The sequence below is a fragment of the Spinacia oleracea genome, chromosome 1, assembly GCF_020520425.1.
Source record: "Spinacia oleracea cultivar Varoflay chromosome 1, BTI_SOV_V1, whole genome shotgun sequence".
NCBI lineage: Eukaryota > Viridiplantae > Streptophyta > Magnoliopsida > Caryophyllales > Amaranthaceae > Spinacia > Spinacia oleracea.
In genome coordinates this window covers 8,492,364-8,509,101 of record NC_079487.1, presented here as the reverse complement: position 1 = coordinate 8,509,101, position 16,738 = coordinate 8,492,364, and the positions used below count along the sequence as shown (strand labels likewise).

Here is a 16,738-nt window from a genome sequence, read left to right as displayed (position 1 = left end):
GTGATGTTGGATTTATTGGATTAATTCTTGAACAAGCATGTTGGCATTATTATGAGTATGGATTTCATTGTCAATCATGTTGTTCAATATTTATGCATGTATGGTTTATTTCACATGCAAGGGATGGATTATTTATTTGTATGCTATTCTACGGGATGTCTAGCATACTTTGAGCCAATTATTTGTACTTCGTTGTACTATTTATTTTACCACATGTGAAGGGTTAGCTCACGTAAGCCACCGCACATGTACGTAGGGTTCAGTTGGGAATATTATGTATGAAATGAATTAGGATTTGTCGTGCAAGGGCACAACCCTCATGTTAATGTGCATGATGTAGAGTCTCACTTTGGTGAGGAGGAACATGGTAGTAATATCACAAGTGTCTTGCCTTGTTGATCACAAGTCCTAAAGCATTTAAAATAAGATTGTTTTGGTTGTCGTTTATTAATTGTATGTGTGCATGTTGGTGAGTCTTGAGTTCGCCTTTTTAATAAAATATTAATAAACGTAAAGTGCAACCAGAACAAGCTTCAAAACTCTTGGAACGTATATACGTTGAGTATGAACAATGGGGGGAGTCTTGCCGGAAATCTCATACTCCTACTTATGATACAAGACGTTGTTTCATTTATATTACGCGTAGGAATTCCGTCGGTATGGCCCGACACTCGGTATGGCCCGATTTTATTATTATATATTTGGTGTATGGTTGGCTCCCATCACCTCTTTCCCTTTGTGGATATTCTTTTGGCCCGTTCAAAGCTTATTCTAATTAAATTGTGAGTCAAGAGTCGAGTCAAGCGTCGAGTCTTGTATTCATGATTGGTTGTTAATTATTATATGGCTTTTGCATTTTGATTAGTACTTAGAGAGTGATGCATGTTTTAGATTCATTCACTCTGTGCTTGTAAGTACTCAGCTTTTGCTGAGTACGTGCTTTGTGTGTTTTGGTCATGGCTTTTGCCTTAATGACCCTATGATGATCTATCATTTGCACTTGCATTGATGGGGAGTAGAATAAAATAGCAGGTTGGTAGATCGGAATCATGTGGCTTGGGATGATCGAGAGAGTTGCATGTTTTCGTATTTGAACTATTTAATTATACTTTAATTATGTTTGAAACGTTTGAATTATTTATACTTTGGGTTTTGGGCCATTATGGTTCCAAATTGTAGGAGGCCTCAATTTTACATTAATTATGTTTTAAAAGTTAGTTGACATTTATTATCGCTGCGTAATTCTGGTAATAGCCTTAACCGTTATCACGCTGGCGGTAATGCTTTAGTAATTCCTTTATTTTAAGTTGGAAAATGGTTTTATAAAAGCAAGGAATTATTAGGGTGTTACAAAGTGGTATTTGCAGAGCTCTAGTTTGAGAGCTGCTTTGCATTAACTAATAGTGCAAAGTGGTAAATCCTAAAACTACGTTTGCGGAACTTTAGGATTTTCGGAAATTATTTTCCTAAAGTCAAAACTTATTATTTTGAGTACTCAATATTTTAAAGGTCAAATATCAATTATTTTGGGTCGTTTGAAATTAGTTGAAAAGTCGGATTATTATTTAATATTAATTAATAATTTTCCACCACTCACCATACCCCAACCCCTGGTTTTCCACCACTCACCCTCTTAGCTTGCAACCAGAGTCTCTCCTCTATAACTACTCCACCGCCGCTTTCATAACGACCACCTCCACCGCCGTCTTCACGGGTCACGACTACCACCTCCATAACCATCTATCCGCCCCTGTAACCGTCTTGTTCGTCGCTGCGTTGATGGTTGTTTATCCCTTCAATTGCGGTGTGGAGCGTATATGTCAAAGGTTACAATCCATATCCTCTGGTCTGGATTGTTTCTCTAATTAATCACATGAAATAATTAGAGAAACTGGAAGATCCAGACCAGAGGATATGGTTGCAACCTTCCAGTTGCTCTAGTTATTGACATGAAATAATCTTTGTAAAAAGAATTACATGAAATATCAATGATTTAGAAAGAAGAGGACTTATAGGGATGGAGGTTTCCTTTAAGAATCGGAAGAGATGAAATTTAGAGTGAAATTCGCAATATCGATTAGTAAAAATAAGGGAAATTAATTGTATAATTAGAATATGTTGATTAATTTTTGTTGTTAGTAACTGGTTTGTGTGAGAGACAGAGAGGGGTGAATTTGAAACAATTATTTGAAATTCTTAGCTTTTAACAAACAAAGAATTTGGAATTGAATTCCAGTATTTGAATTTCCACATTTGAAATGAATCATTTCAAATGAAATGATGTATCCAAGCACTAGCTTGGGGAATTTGGATTTTTTTTTTACAAGGTGTGTTAATAGAAGAACCGGTTTAATGGAGGAAGTAGGAAGGAAGAAAGGAGAGAAAGCTCAAAGAGCTGTTGGAAGTGGGCTCCTTAATCAGAATTTTTGACGAACGTTATAAATAGGTAGTGATTTCATTAACATTGATAAATTTAAGGTGATTATTTTAAAAAAATTTATAGGGTGATTATTTTAAAAGTTACAACTTTTTAAGGTGGGTATATAAAAAAAATCCAAATAAATTTATATAGAGTATAGACTCCCAAGGCCCAACAACCAATTTCAGGCTCAGCCACTTCCAGTTTCAGTTTCTCATCTTCTCCAGTCGGGATTCGGGAACACCCCATTTCCAGAAACACTTCAACTTGTAAAACTCTTCTCCAGTCTATTTCTCTCTCCTCTCTCCTCTACCCTAAAACTCTTTCTCTAAAATCCCTCAATTTTCCCGCCATTTAAAACCCAATTGAACAATGAATTTCCCAACATCATCATCCAACCACGAACAACCGCCATTATCATCATCTCCATTTTTACCAGTTTTGCAATTTCAACAAGCTTTCACAACAACCTGTTCTTCATTCCTCCACAATTTCTCCTCTTCATTCACTAATCACCTCAATACCCATCTCTCTAATTTCGCTTCTACCTCTTCTTTTTCCTGTAAATCCCCAGCTTTCGCCCGAATTCCGCCATTAACAGGAAACCCCATTAAAGCCGAGCTTCAACAACAACAGCAAAAACAACATTACGGCATGTCGAACAAAGAGATTGAGGAGAGATTAGCTGGGGTGGCTGTTTTTGCATTGAGCAATTCTAATGAGGAATTTGTGTTGATTACTGGGAAGAAATCGAAGAATTCACTTGCGTTGTTTTGTTTTAAAGAAGAAGATGCTGATATTCTTCTTGAGCAGTTGAGATCGATGGATCCTGGCATGCGCCGTGGCTCTAGTGTTGTCCCTGTTGCTTTGAATAAGGTTTGAATTTTTATTTCTGAAAGTTTTGGGTTTATGTTATATGTTGATTCATCATGTTAAATAGATTATGCAGTCTTATTTTATTGCTTGTTTGCAATGTTCATGTGATTAGTTCTATTGATTACACACACAAAACTTAGTTTGTGGTTATTTTAATTGGTGAAATTGGCAAGGTATGAATGAATCCTTTACCTACCAACATGGGATGGTTCATATATTCATTTCCCCCACCTTGGTGCAATTGGCTGATGAGATTGGAGTATTTACATTTTCACTAAGGAGAGAAATAAGAAAGTAAGAAATAATTTTGGCAAAATATTCAGCATTTATTTGCATCATCAGTTTCTTAATAATAGGTTGATTATGAATATGTTATCAGATTGATAGTTAATACTATTCATAAATTGTAACAGTGTAACATAATTAAGATATATAGAGAAACACATTACGGAGTACATTTTTGAGAGTATACCATCTAATATTAATTTATATTTCATAAACACTTTGTGAGTTATTTTACTATATTATATAGATATAATTGTTAACAAATTTGGTTATGCACGAAGGGAAAACGAATATTATTTCCGCTGCAAGATTATTTGCAATATTTCCCTAACAGCCAGAGTATGGTATCACAACTATATACAAATACATTAGACGACCATTCTAACAAAAGCCACACTACTTCAACAAGAAATCATGTAATTATCAACCCCAATTAACAGATCTAAGGTTTGAAATTTGAAAAAAATAAATTAAATTGCTTCTCCGTCTTCGCGATCTCTTTTCCTTTTAGCCTGATGTGTCCGATTGAACGTATAAGGATCTGGTGCGGATTCCATACCGGGATCCTTGTCGCGCGGGTCGACCTGAGTATGAGAGTTAGTTAGGCGCGTCATCGTATATAACAAATTGGAAGATTAGATAGTAAGCTACCAGGAATGATTAAGTTGACGTCATCCAACTATTCCATCTAGAACTCTAGAAGTCTCGAATGAAGGATATCTTTTATTGTAATGATTTGTATAAGCCCATCAAGGAAGGAACTAAACCGGAAAATAAAGTCGTAGATGCAAAATCGTATGGCGGTCGTGTTGATACGACAACATATTGATCAAAACATTTTTCAACGTGTTGCCAATGACACTGATGCCTACAAACTTTGGAAAAGTTTTTAGTCAATGTATGAGGGGAAAACAACTTTTTAAATAAAGCTACATTGCTTAGAAGGTTGGTTCGTCCTCTATATAAAGAAAATAAAAATATGGCATAACATATAATGAACTGGAAAGAATCGTTAATCAGTTAACAAATGTCAACATGGAAATTGAAGATGAAGTCCAAACCTTATTATTCGGGAAACTCTTGTTGTCTTGTTGAGCAATTCGGCTCCGAGTGGTAAACTCACCCTTGATATGGTGAAAGACAACTTATTCAATGAAGAAGCGAGAAGGAACGAATTTCCCTCGACAAATCAGAGTGAAGCACACATTGTTAAAAACCGAGGGAGACCAATGTTTAGATGTGTCAAGAAAATCTAGAGGCAGATTAAAGTCCAAAATGCGGTTCACTTGATTTTATTGACAAAAGAGAAGACATAAACAAAGTGAATATAGAATATGGAAAAAGCGGGACGTTAGATCTAAGAATGACAGGAGTAGTGATAATGAATATAAGAAAAATGTCACGGCTACAACAGTAGGTGATGATAATTATTTTGTAGCTGATTATGCGTGTTATAACCCATTGTTTAAAAAAGCGCGTTTAGGCGCTGAATCGCGAAGCTCTAGGGCAAAACGCTTAATTAGGTATGAGCGAAGCGTTTGGGATTAAGCGAGCCAAAGTGCGCTTAAGTGCATGAAGCCCACGAAGCGCGCTTTTTGGCGCTTCATTGAAAATCTTACTTTATTTTTTATTTTTTATTACTTTACGTTGAAAGCTTTTTTTATAAACACTATGTTATATTCTTTATTTTTGTTAAAACAAAGAGTATTATATTTTTGGAAGCAAATCTGATGTTTATATATTTTTGTGATTATTTTAGTAAGATATGTATGTATAATAGCGAAAAAAAACCCTTTAATTCTTAAACATTGCGCTTCACTTTGATGAAGCGTGCGCCTTGCGCTTGCGCTTAGCCTCTAGGACTCATGTCGTTTTAGTGCGCTTTGCGCTTTTTTATACGCTGTTATAACCTAACTAGTGAAAATTGTAGTTGGGCAATTGATATAGGTGTTTCGTATCATCTAACTGCAAATAGAAATTATTTCACATGTTACACTAGCGGAGATCTTGATTTTGTAAGAATGGGAAATAATGGATCCCACAAAATTATTGGTAATGGAGCTGTTTGCTTGGAAACCAGCATGGTGTAAGCTAACACTTTACGATGTCAAGACATGTTCCAAATATTCGACTGAATTTGATCTCAGCCGGTAAACTTGATGATGAAGGGCTTGCAGATCACTTTTCAAAAATAGAAATTGTCTAAAGGCTCGATAATTGATGCTCACGGATAAGAGCAACAAACCCTTTATGTCACAAATGAGAAGCTCAGCTCACAACTAAATGCAACGACCAAGCTATGGCATAAGCAATTCAGACATATGGGTTAGAAGGGATTACGAAGCCTTACTCGAAAGCAAGTCCTTCCTTGGTAGGATGTTAATTGAAATCATGTGTGGATTGTTTGGCAGGTAAACAACGCAGAGTTTTATTTCGAAGAAATCCACCATCTAGAAGATCTTGGTTTCTAGATTTGGTTCATAGAGACGTTTATTGAGAAATCTCTTGGTGGTGCATCATATTTTGTTACATTTATTGATAACCATTCCAGAAAAGTGTGGGTCTTTCTTTTAATAAGTAAAGACCAAGTTCTTGACGCGTTTAAGAAGTTTCATGCAAAAGTAGAATGAAAATTTGGCATGAAATTAAAATGTGTGCGATCCGATAATGGTGGTGAGTATAGAGGTCAATTTGAAGAATATTATAGTAAATATGGGATAAAGCTTGAGAATACTACAATATTCTACAATATTCTTGGTGGTGAGTGAGAGAAATGATATACCCGTTTTATTGGTACAGTTTTCTCGAGTTTTATCCCATACTTTTTACAATATTCTTCAAATGGACCTCTATACTCACCACCATTATCGGATCACACATTTTAATATAATGCCAATTTCTCCTTCTACTTTTGCATGAAACTGCTTGAACGCGTCAAGAACTTTGTCTTTACCTTATAAAAGAAAGACCCACACTTTCCTGGAATGATCATCAATAAATGTGACAAAATATGATGCACCACCAAGAGATTTATGTGTCATAGAACAAATGTCTGTATGAACCACATCTAGAACTTGAGATCTTCTTTGAAATGAAACTCTATGTCCCGCCAAACAATCAACACATAATTTCAAATTAGCATCCTTCAAAGGAAGGAGCTTCTTTCGAATGAGGATTTGTAATCTAGTCTCATTCATATGCCCGAGTCGCTTATGCCATAGCTCGGTCAAACATTATTCAGCTACATTTAGGCGTGAGCCGAGCTTCCCATTTCTGACATATAAAGGGTTTGTTGCTTCTTTCCATGAGCAACCATCATTGAGCCTTTAAGTTTCATTTTAAAAGTGATTTGCATACCTTTTATCATCAAGTGTAGAACGTGTCTGTCTAGTGTCTAGTGATAGCTTGCACCCTATATTGGTTTCCAAGTCCAATACCAATAATTTTGGAGGATCCCTTATTTCCCATCCTTAAAAAACCAAGATCGTTGCTAGTGTAAGTTGTGAAATAATTTCTATCTGCAGTTAGATGATACGAAGTACTTGTATCAATTACCCAACTACAATCTTCACTTGTTAGGTTATAACCCGCGTCATCGGCTACAAAATAAATATCATCACCTATTGTAGTAGCCGTCACATTTTTCTTATCTTCATTATCACTACCGTCTTTCTTAAACCTCATGCCCGCTTCCATATTCTACATTCACTTTGCTTATATCCTGACTTTTGACAATAATAGCAAGTGAACCTCATTTTGGATTTTGATGTGCCTCTTGATTTTTCTTGACTTTGTGAACCCCTGAACCTCAATATTGCCCCCCCCCCCCCCCCCGGTTTTCAGCAATGCGTGCTTCGGTCTAATTTGTCAAGGCAAATTCTTTCCTTCTCGCTTCTTCATTGAATACGCTGTCTTTCACCATATCAAAGATGAGTTTACCACTTGGAGAAGAATTGCTTAACGAGATAACAAGGGTTTCCTGAGAAATAAGGCTTGGACTTCATCTTCAATTTCCATGCTAGCATTTGTTAACGTATTAAAGATGCCTTGAAATTCATTCATATGTTTTGCCATATTTATACCTTCTTTGTTTAAAAGACGAACCCGCCTTCTCACCAATGTAGTTTTATTATAAGCGGTTTTCCTTTCATACATTGACTCAAGCTTTTTCCAAATCTTGTACGCATCGATGTCATTAGCAACATGTTGAAAAATGCTTTGATCAATATATTGTGTTATCAACTAGACCTCCTTACGATTCTCCAATTTCCATGCATCTTCGGTTTTATTTTCTAGTTTAGTTTCTTCCTCGATGGGCTTATACAAGTCCGTGCAATAAAGGATATCCTCCATTCGAGACTTCTACATGTAATAGTTGGATGACGTCAATTTAATAATCCCTAATAGGCTTACCAATGAATCTTCTATTTGGGAAAGATTACAAATAATTTTGCAGCGGGAATAATATTCGTCTTGTTTGTAATCATTCTCAACAATTGTTTACTAGTGAAGTGACTAATCATCGCAATTGCAACAATCATATATTTAATTCATCCACTTTGGTGCAATTAGTTGATGAGAACATGGGATGTGAGTACTTTGGATATATGAGTTGGGTTGGTGCAAAATGTCCGAAATTAAAGGTAGTATTGTTAAGTTGGACAAGGTTGAAGGTTCTAAGGAGGATAATGAAACATTTGAGGGATTGTAATAATCATATGATACTGATACGTCAGCTGTTTTTTGACTAGTATAGTGGATTCTCGTTGCAGTTGACTGATGGTTAATAAGTTTGTCGGTGTCTTTATTTGATTGCTTTGTTAAGGATTGATCATTTGGATGTAGATTGGTGAGTATGAGCTACTTATATTACGGGTTTTAATGACAATGTTACTTGTAACTTATGGTGAGTAAACTGTGATGTGAACTGGCAGGTTTTCCAGCTTAAGGTGAATGGAGTTGCTTTCAGATTGATTCCGGAGGCATCACAGGTTAAAAATGCATTGAAGGTAAGTGTTTAGTGTCGATGAAGCATGGTGGTAATAGTTAAATTGGTTGTTGTTAAAATAGCCACAGCGGCAATGCTTTGTTTGTTTTCACTTATCAGTCTTGTGGTTTGATGTTGGCTCGAGTATTTGTGTTGGGAACATTAGCACTTTATTTTTCATGCACCTCAATGGCATATTGTATCTTCAGCTGCTTCGTCTATTGCTAATATGAATGGTTTTGTATCCTTTCGGATCACCAATTTTACTTGTTTGTGCTAAAGCTGCTACAAGATTTATGACGATGGTTAAGGAATCATTTAATTTTAATTATCGGATTTTTGAAAGACAAGAATAATTATTAGGAGAAAAACGTATAATATTAAATATTTAAATCTGATATTGGATCTTCAATTTCAATGCCTGGTTCATGAAATAGAATTCCTGTACAAACAGTATACTTCCTCCTTTTTTTTTTATTGCACCATTTGGGTTGGGCACAAATATTAAGAAAGGAAGTAAATATCAAGAATGCCCATGTGATAATAAACAAATTAGGTAGAAAATTGTTGAGTATTAATAGTAAATATAAAATATGTGTAAGAGTAAAATGGGTACTTGGTGTGTGAGCACACTAAAAAGCATGTGAATGCATACCATAAAAAGAAACGGTACAAGTAATATGCAACTTCCAGAAAAGGAAAATGGTGTAAGTGAAAAAAAAACCGGAGGAAATATATTGGCTAATAATTGGAACTTTGCTTTCTGTTTTTTTTTTTTTAACTTTGTTGTCACTTGTCAGTGCGACTGTATTCAAATGATATCTCTATTCAACACATCATCAATAAAGAGAAGATTTGCCAGAGAGTAACTAAGCTACAATGTCATTTATGTTTGTGTCATTGCTAATTGTGATTTTCAATGTGAGAAGTGGGATTGGATGTGACACCATGTGAGTGGTATGGGAATTCAAAAGTTGATGAATGATTGAAAATTGCTGGTGGTTTAAGATTCATGTTCATTTTACTTAAGAATTTTGATAGCAGGCTGAACTTGTCCACTTTCTAAGTAGCAATTAGTTTTTGATATTCGTAGGCTATGCGTCTATGCCATATTGGATTCAGTGTACCAACCTAGTTAAATTTAAGTGCGATTAGTTGTGAGTGACATGTGCTTCATTGTCGTGTTACTGTGTTAGTCGTTTAATTTGTAACATACTGCTTCAATGTACTGGTATTTGATGAAATTCAAACATCAAGGTACATTATCTTTTCAACCCTAAATACGTGGTCATATGTACTACGTACAACATTTTGGAAATCTGATAATTTTACGTGTGGATGCAGCCATACAAGAACACTAAACGTTTGTTGCATGTTAGTTTTCTGCGTGATTTCTATATTTCCAGCTTAGTCTTTCCTTGTTGTAATTTGCAGGAAACGGAAAACGCTGGACAGTCAGAGAAAAATTTCTCAGGAGTTCCTGTTTTTCAGGTTTTCTTCTATTTAGTTCGGTAGTACCAGTAAATGACTTTTTTTGTTCTACTTACTTCTCTATAATTTTGTTCACTGGGTAGGGTTTGGAGATAAAGGGATTGGGGTGTTTTGACTAAATGTTGATTTTACCCTGAGTGGCTTTATTCTTAAAATGCTTGGAAGACTTGCCTGTGAGTTCATGTGTCAAAATGAAATTGAATGTCTTTGTAAAAATTTATATTATATTGTTTTCATTATCATTACCCCATTGCCTCAAAGAGGCTCCCGCAAGAAGCAGGGTAAGGGGGGGTCGGACGTATGCAACCTTATCCCTGCAATTTCAGAGAGGTTGTTTCCAATTGACCCAAAAGCGATAATGGGACGACCATCTTCTACTTCATGGAAAGGAAGCGAAGAGATATTGAGAGCCATTTTGATCTAGTCCATTACATCTCACAGCCAAAAGAACAAAAGAATCTTTGGCTTAGTGGACATACTTTATAGTATATTGTACATTTATACATGTACTAAATGCCATGAAACAGTATTTGTGGATTTAGGGACATCTAAACTTCTAAAGTCTCGTTGTACAAGGGATTTCTGCAAGAGGCATCTTATTTTCTGGTAGAGTCACAGAGGATAATTAAGTGAAAACTATACCATACCCTGATACCCTACAGGTCATGAAGCTGTTAGTTTAGGGGGTTTGAGATTTTTGGCCCTTCATCACGATGAATCTCTTTACTTTTTTTCTGGGTGAAGTTGCTTTATTCACTGTTTAGGAAATGCAGCAATCAGTAGGACAGTGAGGTACTACTACCTTCGTTTTGTCTCATTTAAATAGCTACTCCAGCCATGCTACTCTCTGGGGACCTGACGTGCAAACAAACTTCTGTTCAAAGTTCTATCCATAGATTTTGTCTATTTATATTGTCTTATTCCAGGATTTGTGGATCTGACCTCTTCTCTTTAGTTGTCTTTTTTTCCCCCTTCTCTCTAGTTAGATTTTGTAAAATTTTGGCTTCAAAAGTTGTCAACGTGAATGAAAATCTGAATTTTCCTTTGCATATTCCCGCTCTTTTGACTCAGTCTGTTACTAAGTTCGTTTAATCACTTTGTGGGATAATCTGGTGAGTTATTTATGTGAACTGTGTGGGTCAAATCTATATGTGCTGTTACTTTGAGGTTACGATTGTCAGCAAGCACACATTTTATGTAGGAAGTCGTAGCACCACAGTAGTTTTATTTGATGTGGGCGAATTGGATCAGTAGTCTTAATGAAACTGCAACATATGTGAATATATTGAAGCTTTCAGTACTTCATATGGGGATGGAAGAGGAATTGATATCCTGTCTTCTCTTTATTTTGGTGACGAAATGAGACGAGTTCACTCCAAGGCACATCCTGAGGTATCTAATCATTCTAGCATTCATGAAGATCTCCACATCGCAACACATTTTTGGAGATTAACTGTATGAATGTAGATAGGCTGCCTTTTCATTCCAGAATATACGGTTTGAGCGACAGTGAGCGAAAACTGGGAAAGGAGTATCTTGGTTATTTCTTTGAATTATGATGCCCCACAATCTGCTAGTTTCTGTTAGTGTTATTTTTTGAGCTATTCCATTAGTGTTATTTACGTTCCTATGCTTTTATTGATTCAGTTTGCAATGATCCCAAATGCTACCGAATTTTCCTTTTCTTTGCGACATACTTTTAGTACTGGTACATGGAATAGTTGGCAACAGGGATTGCTTACATGGAATAGTTGGGAACAGGGATTGCTTATCCTTGTGGATATATAATATTTTGTTAACTAATACTCCGTAGTAAATTGTTAAGGATCACTATGATTCTTAGATTTCATCCACCACAGTTAACTCAGGTTTCTTTCTGATGTAATTATTGACCAAGTTCATGTATGGAGTACATTAGATTGTTTGAGTTCACTCTCAATTCCCATCTATTTTTATTGCAGTCCACAGTTTAGAGACTTTAGACTTTAAATCAGTGTGTCCAGTTTAAAATTTTCCAGCTAAAGAACTTAGTTACTTCTGGCAACTCGGTAATCTAAAATTGAGTTCGACAGGTTTCTGTTAGTTTCACTAGTATCCGTCAGATAATATATTATAAATATTTAATCTGCATCTAAACATTGGTTGCAGTTGGACAGGATGCTTATTCAGTTATTTGTACCTTTTAGGTTTTCTTTGGTCCATACGGCTTGCTAGTTCATCATGAATCATCCGTGTAATGCCTTTTCTCTTTTACATGTCAGTCTCGGAGTTTGATTTTGAGCAGCGACAAGAGGAAATACCGTCCTGTTTTCTTCAGAAAGGTTTGCTACCTGACTATGTCCATTAGTAGAAGATAGATTCAGTGGGTTGTAAAGCATTCTTGTAAATCTCGTACATCTTTGTATTTCAAGCTCTAACTCGCATTCCTTTTATTTGATCTTTGTCTTCATAGGAGGACTTGGAAACATCATTACATAGAGCTTCTACGCAGCAAGGAAGGTTGAATCCTGCTTATAGAAAAGGGGATATTGAAGTATGTGTTATTCCTGGACCACAACTTTGCAGTCTGTCTAGCTGTATTTGATACTCATAATATTTTTCATCACCTCTTAAATTTCACAGGTAGCTGTTCTTGAAGACATAATTAAGGGAATGAAGGTATGTGAAGTCTTCACCGTTATAATTTCTCCATACATGAGAGTCATAAATGTTTAGATTTGTACTTGAGACCACTGCATTTTTCAAGAGATTCATGAACCTTATGTTCAGCACAACTTTTCGGACACGTAAAAAAATATAAAATGGAGCCATTATACATTGCTGTGAAAGCTTTGTATACTGTATCTAATTCTGCGTTTTATGGCTTTAGAAAAAGGGTTAAAAAAACCCGATAAGACCCGGTCCTTATCTCAGGGTCCTAAGCTCATCCCAAGATGACCTAGTGTAGTATCTGCTTTCTTTGGCATGGAACATTATTATTGTAATGCCAAAATTAACATGAGAGAATAATATTGCAGGATGATTCCTCAGGGAAATGGGACGATGTCGTTTTCATACCACCTGGTTTTGATGTATCAACTGATCCCTCAGAGGATCGTCCATCTTCAGCTAAGTAGTGATTAAACAAACTGTGATTATCCTGGACTTAGCTTAAAACATTCTCTTCTCTTTGGTCTTTGTGACGATGTTATCTGATGCTCTAAAAACTGTTTCAAGGGTATTTTATGCTCTACTCAGATCTAGCTTTATAACCAACATTTTGCCGAAAAATAGATCTTGTAACTGTAGTCATGCACTATGTTATTTAGACTTTTTGTTTTACCTCAAGTACCCGTATTTCAGATAACTGGTAGAATGAACGAACTCTATAGCAGGTGACCAGATTTCGAAATACTTCGATAATTCATGAATTTCGGTAACATGTGACTAAATTCCCAGGTCGCCCTTTACACAAAAGGTGTCACGGATAGTTTCTACTTTAGCATAATATACATACCATTTGATTCACTTTTGGTCAAGGGATATTGGATATATCATCAAATTTGTGCTCTTTCTTGTTTGAATTTACATCTTTTGGCATCTTCACAGGTTCTCTTTCCAAAGTGCAAACTCCTCATAAAAATATGATTTGCAGCTGTAAATTCCCCTTTTGAGTTGGTAATGGCTAAGAATGTTTCCATATAATCATGTCACTGGTTATCCGTGAAGTGGGCCCTTTACTCGGGTCGGGCCCACAATTGTAGTAGGGCCAATGTGAGGCCTAGAAGTATTTACTAATAATAAGACCAAACGGTTTGATGTAAGCATACTATTCTTCCATTATTAGATTTAGGTCAAAAGTTGGATCAACAATTCTTTATTAGGAAAAGTTAAAAAAGATATTCTTATCAAAGTATTTCAAAATATATATATATATATATATATATATATATATATATATATATATATATATATATATATATATATATATATATATACATACATCCGCATATAGGATTATTCTTGTGTGGATCTGAAACCATTAATTTTCTCTGACTCTTTTTACGTACATAGGCAGATTTATTGTTCATATAGTGACTATACACCAAGTTTCTTAGATATAATAATCATTTTTGAATCATAATAACCCTGTTTTAAAAGTGAATTGTCACTTGAAATGACATTATTCAAGCACAACATGTATCAACAACAACAATTTGATATATTTTTTTCATAATAATCGTAATAAAAATGCCAAAATAAATTTGAAACAAGTTATTGACCTTGTTTTAGGTATAACTTACAATAAATTTAGTGTGATTTATGTCCATTTAAAAATTTACCCCATATATTTTATGTCTGAGTCGAGTCAAATGTTTAACGCAGTCAACATGGAGAAGTATTTCTCATCTAACATATTAGCGAGAAAATGGAATTTTTAATCCAACTAAAAAGGGTTTAAATGAAGTGAAGAGAAACTAAAATGTACATGAAATATAAGGTGTGGTTTAAAAGTTGAAAAGCCATAATAACAATCGACTAAACAACTTAGGGTGAGTTTATCCTCAAACTCACTTTTAATTTTCAGACTCTGCCATATCAGCTTTTCACTAACTTTTTTATTATTTAGACTCACATAAGACTCTCCCTATTTTACACATTATCCCTAGACTCACCTCAGATTCACCTAACTCCTAAAATAATACTTTATGTATATTTTTTTTTTTTGAATAAAAATATAATTAGTTTTTTTTTGGGTAAATAAGATAAATTAAGTTTGAAGCAAAAGTTAATAAAAATATAATTAGTTTTTATCTTTGGGTGAAATAAGATAAATTAAGTTTGATGATTTGGCATGATTTGATTGGGGGGAGAAAAAAGTGGAGTCTTAAGTGAGTGTTGAGTTAGTCTTGGATTTTCAAACTCACTTCAATACTTGGTGTAGTCTTTTACCACATTATCGCAAGACTTAGACTAAAGACTCACCTTAAAACTCCCTTCAAGACTAGGGATAAACTCACCCTTATATAATGTCAATGAAACTATATTCAAAAGTTGAGCTATTTGTATCCTTCGTTTTGTTGCGTGTGCAAACAACCTTGTCATGATTTATTTTCAATGAATTAATTTATCAAATTTTATTTAGTTGTAAATTAAATTTCATGTCCCTTTATTTTACTTTTTTTGAACCCGTCTTATCTAAACTTTACCTGAATACAAACAAAATAAGTTTAGAAGGATAAAAAATAAGTATAAATAAAATAACTTCAAAAACTTTTTAATAAGAAATAAAATCAGATAAAATAAGTGTAACTAAAACATAAGCTTAGGTGTGAATCCATGAGACCGGAGAGTGAGTAGTAACAGCCTAACAGGTGAGTAGATAAGAATGAAGATTTTGACTTTATAGAAAAATGCCATTACACATAATTTGAGCTATTTGACCGTACAATAAAGACAGCATGGGCAACAATAAGATGGATAAGCTTAGAACTTGACATGGCGGGGCTAGCGCAAGTTATCCGAGCCGGACATAAAATTGGTCATGTAAATTACACTTCCTCCGTTCTTAAATATACGCAACGTTTGTCACTTTTATGCATGTCAATGAACAATTTAGATCGTTAATATCTTAAATTCTCTCCAACTAAAAATTATAAAAAATTAATATTTTGAAAATACTTATTGAAACTAATCTAACAAGATCCCACATGACTATGTTTTATTTGACATATAAATCACCAACAACAGTCAAAGTAGAATATGTGAAAAGTGTAAAAATATCAAAAATTGCAAATATATATGAACAGAGAAAGTAAGAGGTATGTCGATAAGTCGAAGCAGCATCAATTTAGAGTCTAATGGATCATCTCATATGAGGACACATTTATTTTTATCAATTAACAAAAGATAATAAAATTAGCAAGCATCACCTGTCGTGCATGAGCCTCATTTGTAGTAAAAGAAGAATCTTATACATCACGATTTTACCTACCCCTTCCAAACACATTTCGTGGCATACACCCGACTAGAGCTGTCAAAAACTGACCCGATCTGAAAATCTGACCTGAACGCTTGAATATTTTAAGATGACGAAATCAGATATTGACTCTATCTTAACCCGTGTCCGAGAGTGAATTCGGCCTGAATTTTAACCGACCCAAAAATTATATCCGATCCAAACTTGACCCCAAACCCGATTAACCGATTCAAACCCGACTATATAAGATCCAAACCTGAAATTGAGCCCGATCCGAACATGACTCGACCCTAACCTGACTTGTCCCCGAAATGGGATAAAACCTGACATGACCCGACCGAAAACCAACCCGACCGAACACGACCTGCACCCGAGTGACTAAAGTAACCCGATACGACCCAACCTGATGATGACCTGAGACCCGAAATGACCAGATCCGAACCTGACCCATTGACTTATTTTGACAGCTCTACGCCCAACTATGGATAAAATAAATAACACGCGGCATAGATTAAAGGATTTAAGTATAAAATACACCTCTGATGGGTTTAGTATGAACCAATTAAATCAAGCATGTTCTGAAATTACTGTAATAAATTAACTAAATAATTAAAATTTGTTCTGGCATCCAACTAAGCACCACCCCATTCAAGAGGCAAGGGCTCACTCACCTCATCCAAAATCCAATGAAAAATGCAGAAGTGATAATACTCAAAACATC

The 16,738-nt window shown here is 35.1% G+C and overlaps 1 protein-coding gene across 1 annotated transcript; it reads left to right on the top strand.

The window, feature by feature from the left end:
- Positions 1-2,603: 2,603 nt before the first annotated feature.
- On the top strand, positions 2,604-13,385 carry LOC110794193 (protein TIC 22-like, chloroplastic). The gene is made up of 7 exons (XM_021999137.2): positions 2,604-3,295; positions 8,515-8,589; positions 10,002-10,058; positions 12,320-12,379; positions 12,511-12,591; positions 12,681-12,716; positions 13,076-13,385. The coding sequence occupies exons 1-7, from the start codon at positions 2,792-2,794 to the stop codon at positions 13,172-13,174; spliced, it is 912 nt and encodes a 303-aa protein (XP_021854829.1). The 5' UTR covers positions 2,604-2,791; the 3' UTR covers positions 13,175-13,385.
- Positions 13,386-16,738: the final 3,353 nt, after the last annotated feature.

Coding starts and splice junctions, on each gene's coding strand:
- LOC110794193 (XM_021999137.2), top strand. CDS start 2,792: ATGAATTTCCCAACATCATCATCCAACCACGAACAACCGCCATTATCA. Junction 3,296..8,514: donor TCCCTGTTGCTTTGAATAAG/GTTTGAATTTTT, acceptor GTGAACTGGCAG/GTTTTCCAGCTTAAGGTGAA. Junction 12,380..12,510: donor GTCCTGTTTTCTTCAGAAAG/GTTTGCTACCTG, acceptor TTGTCTTCATAG/GAGGACTTGGAAACATCATT.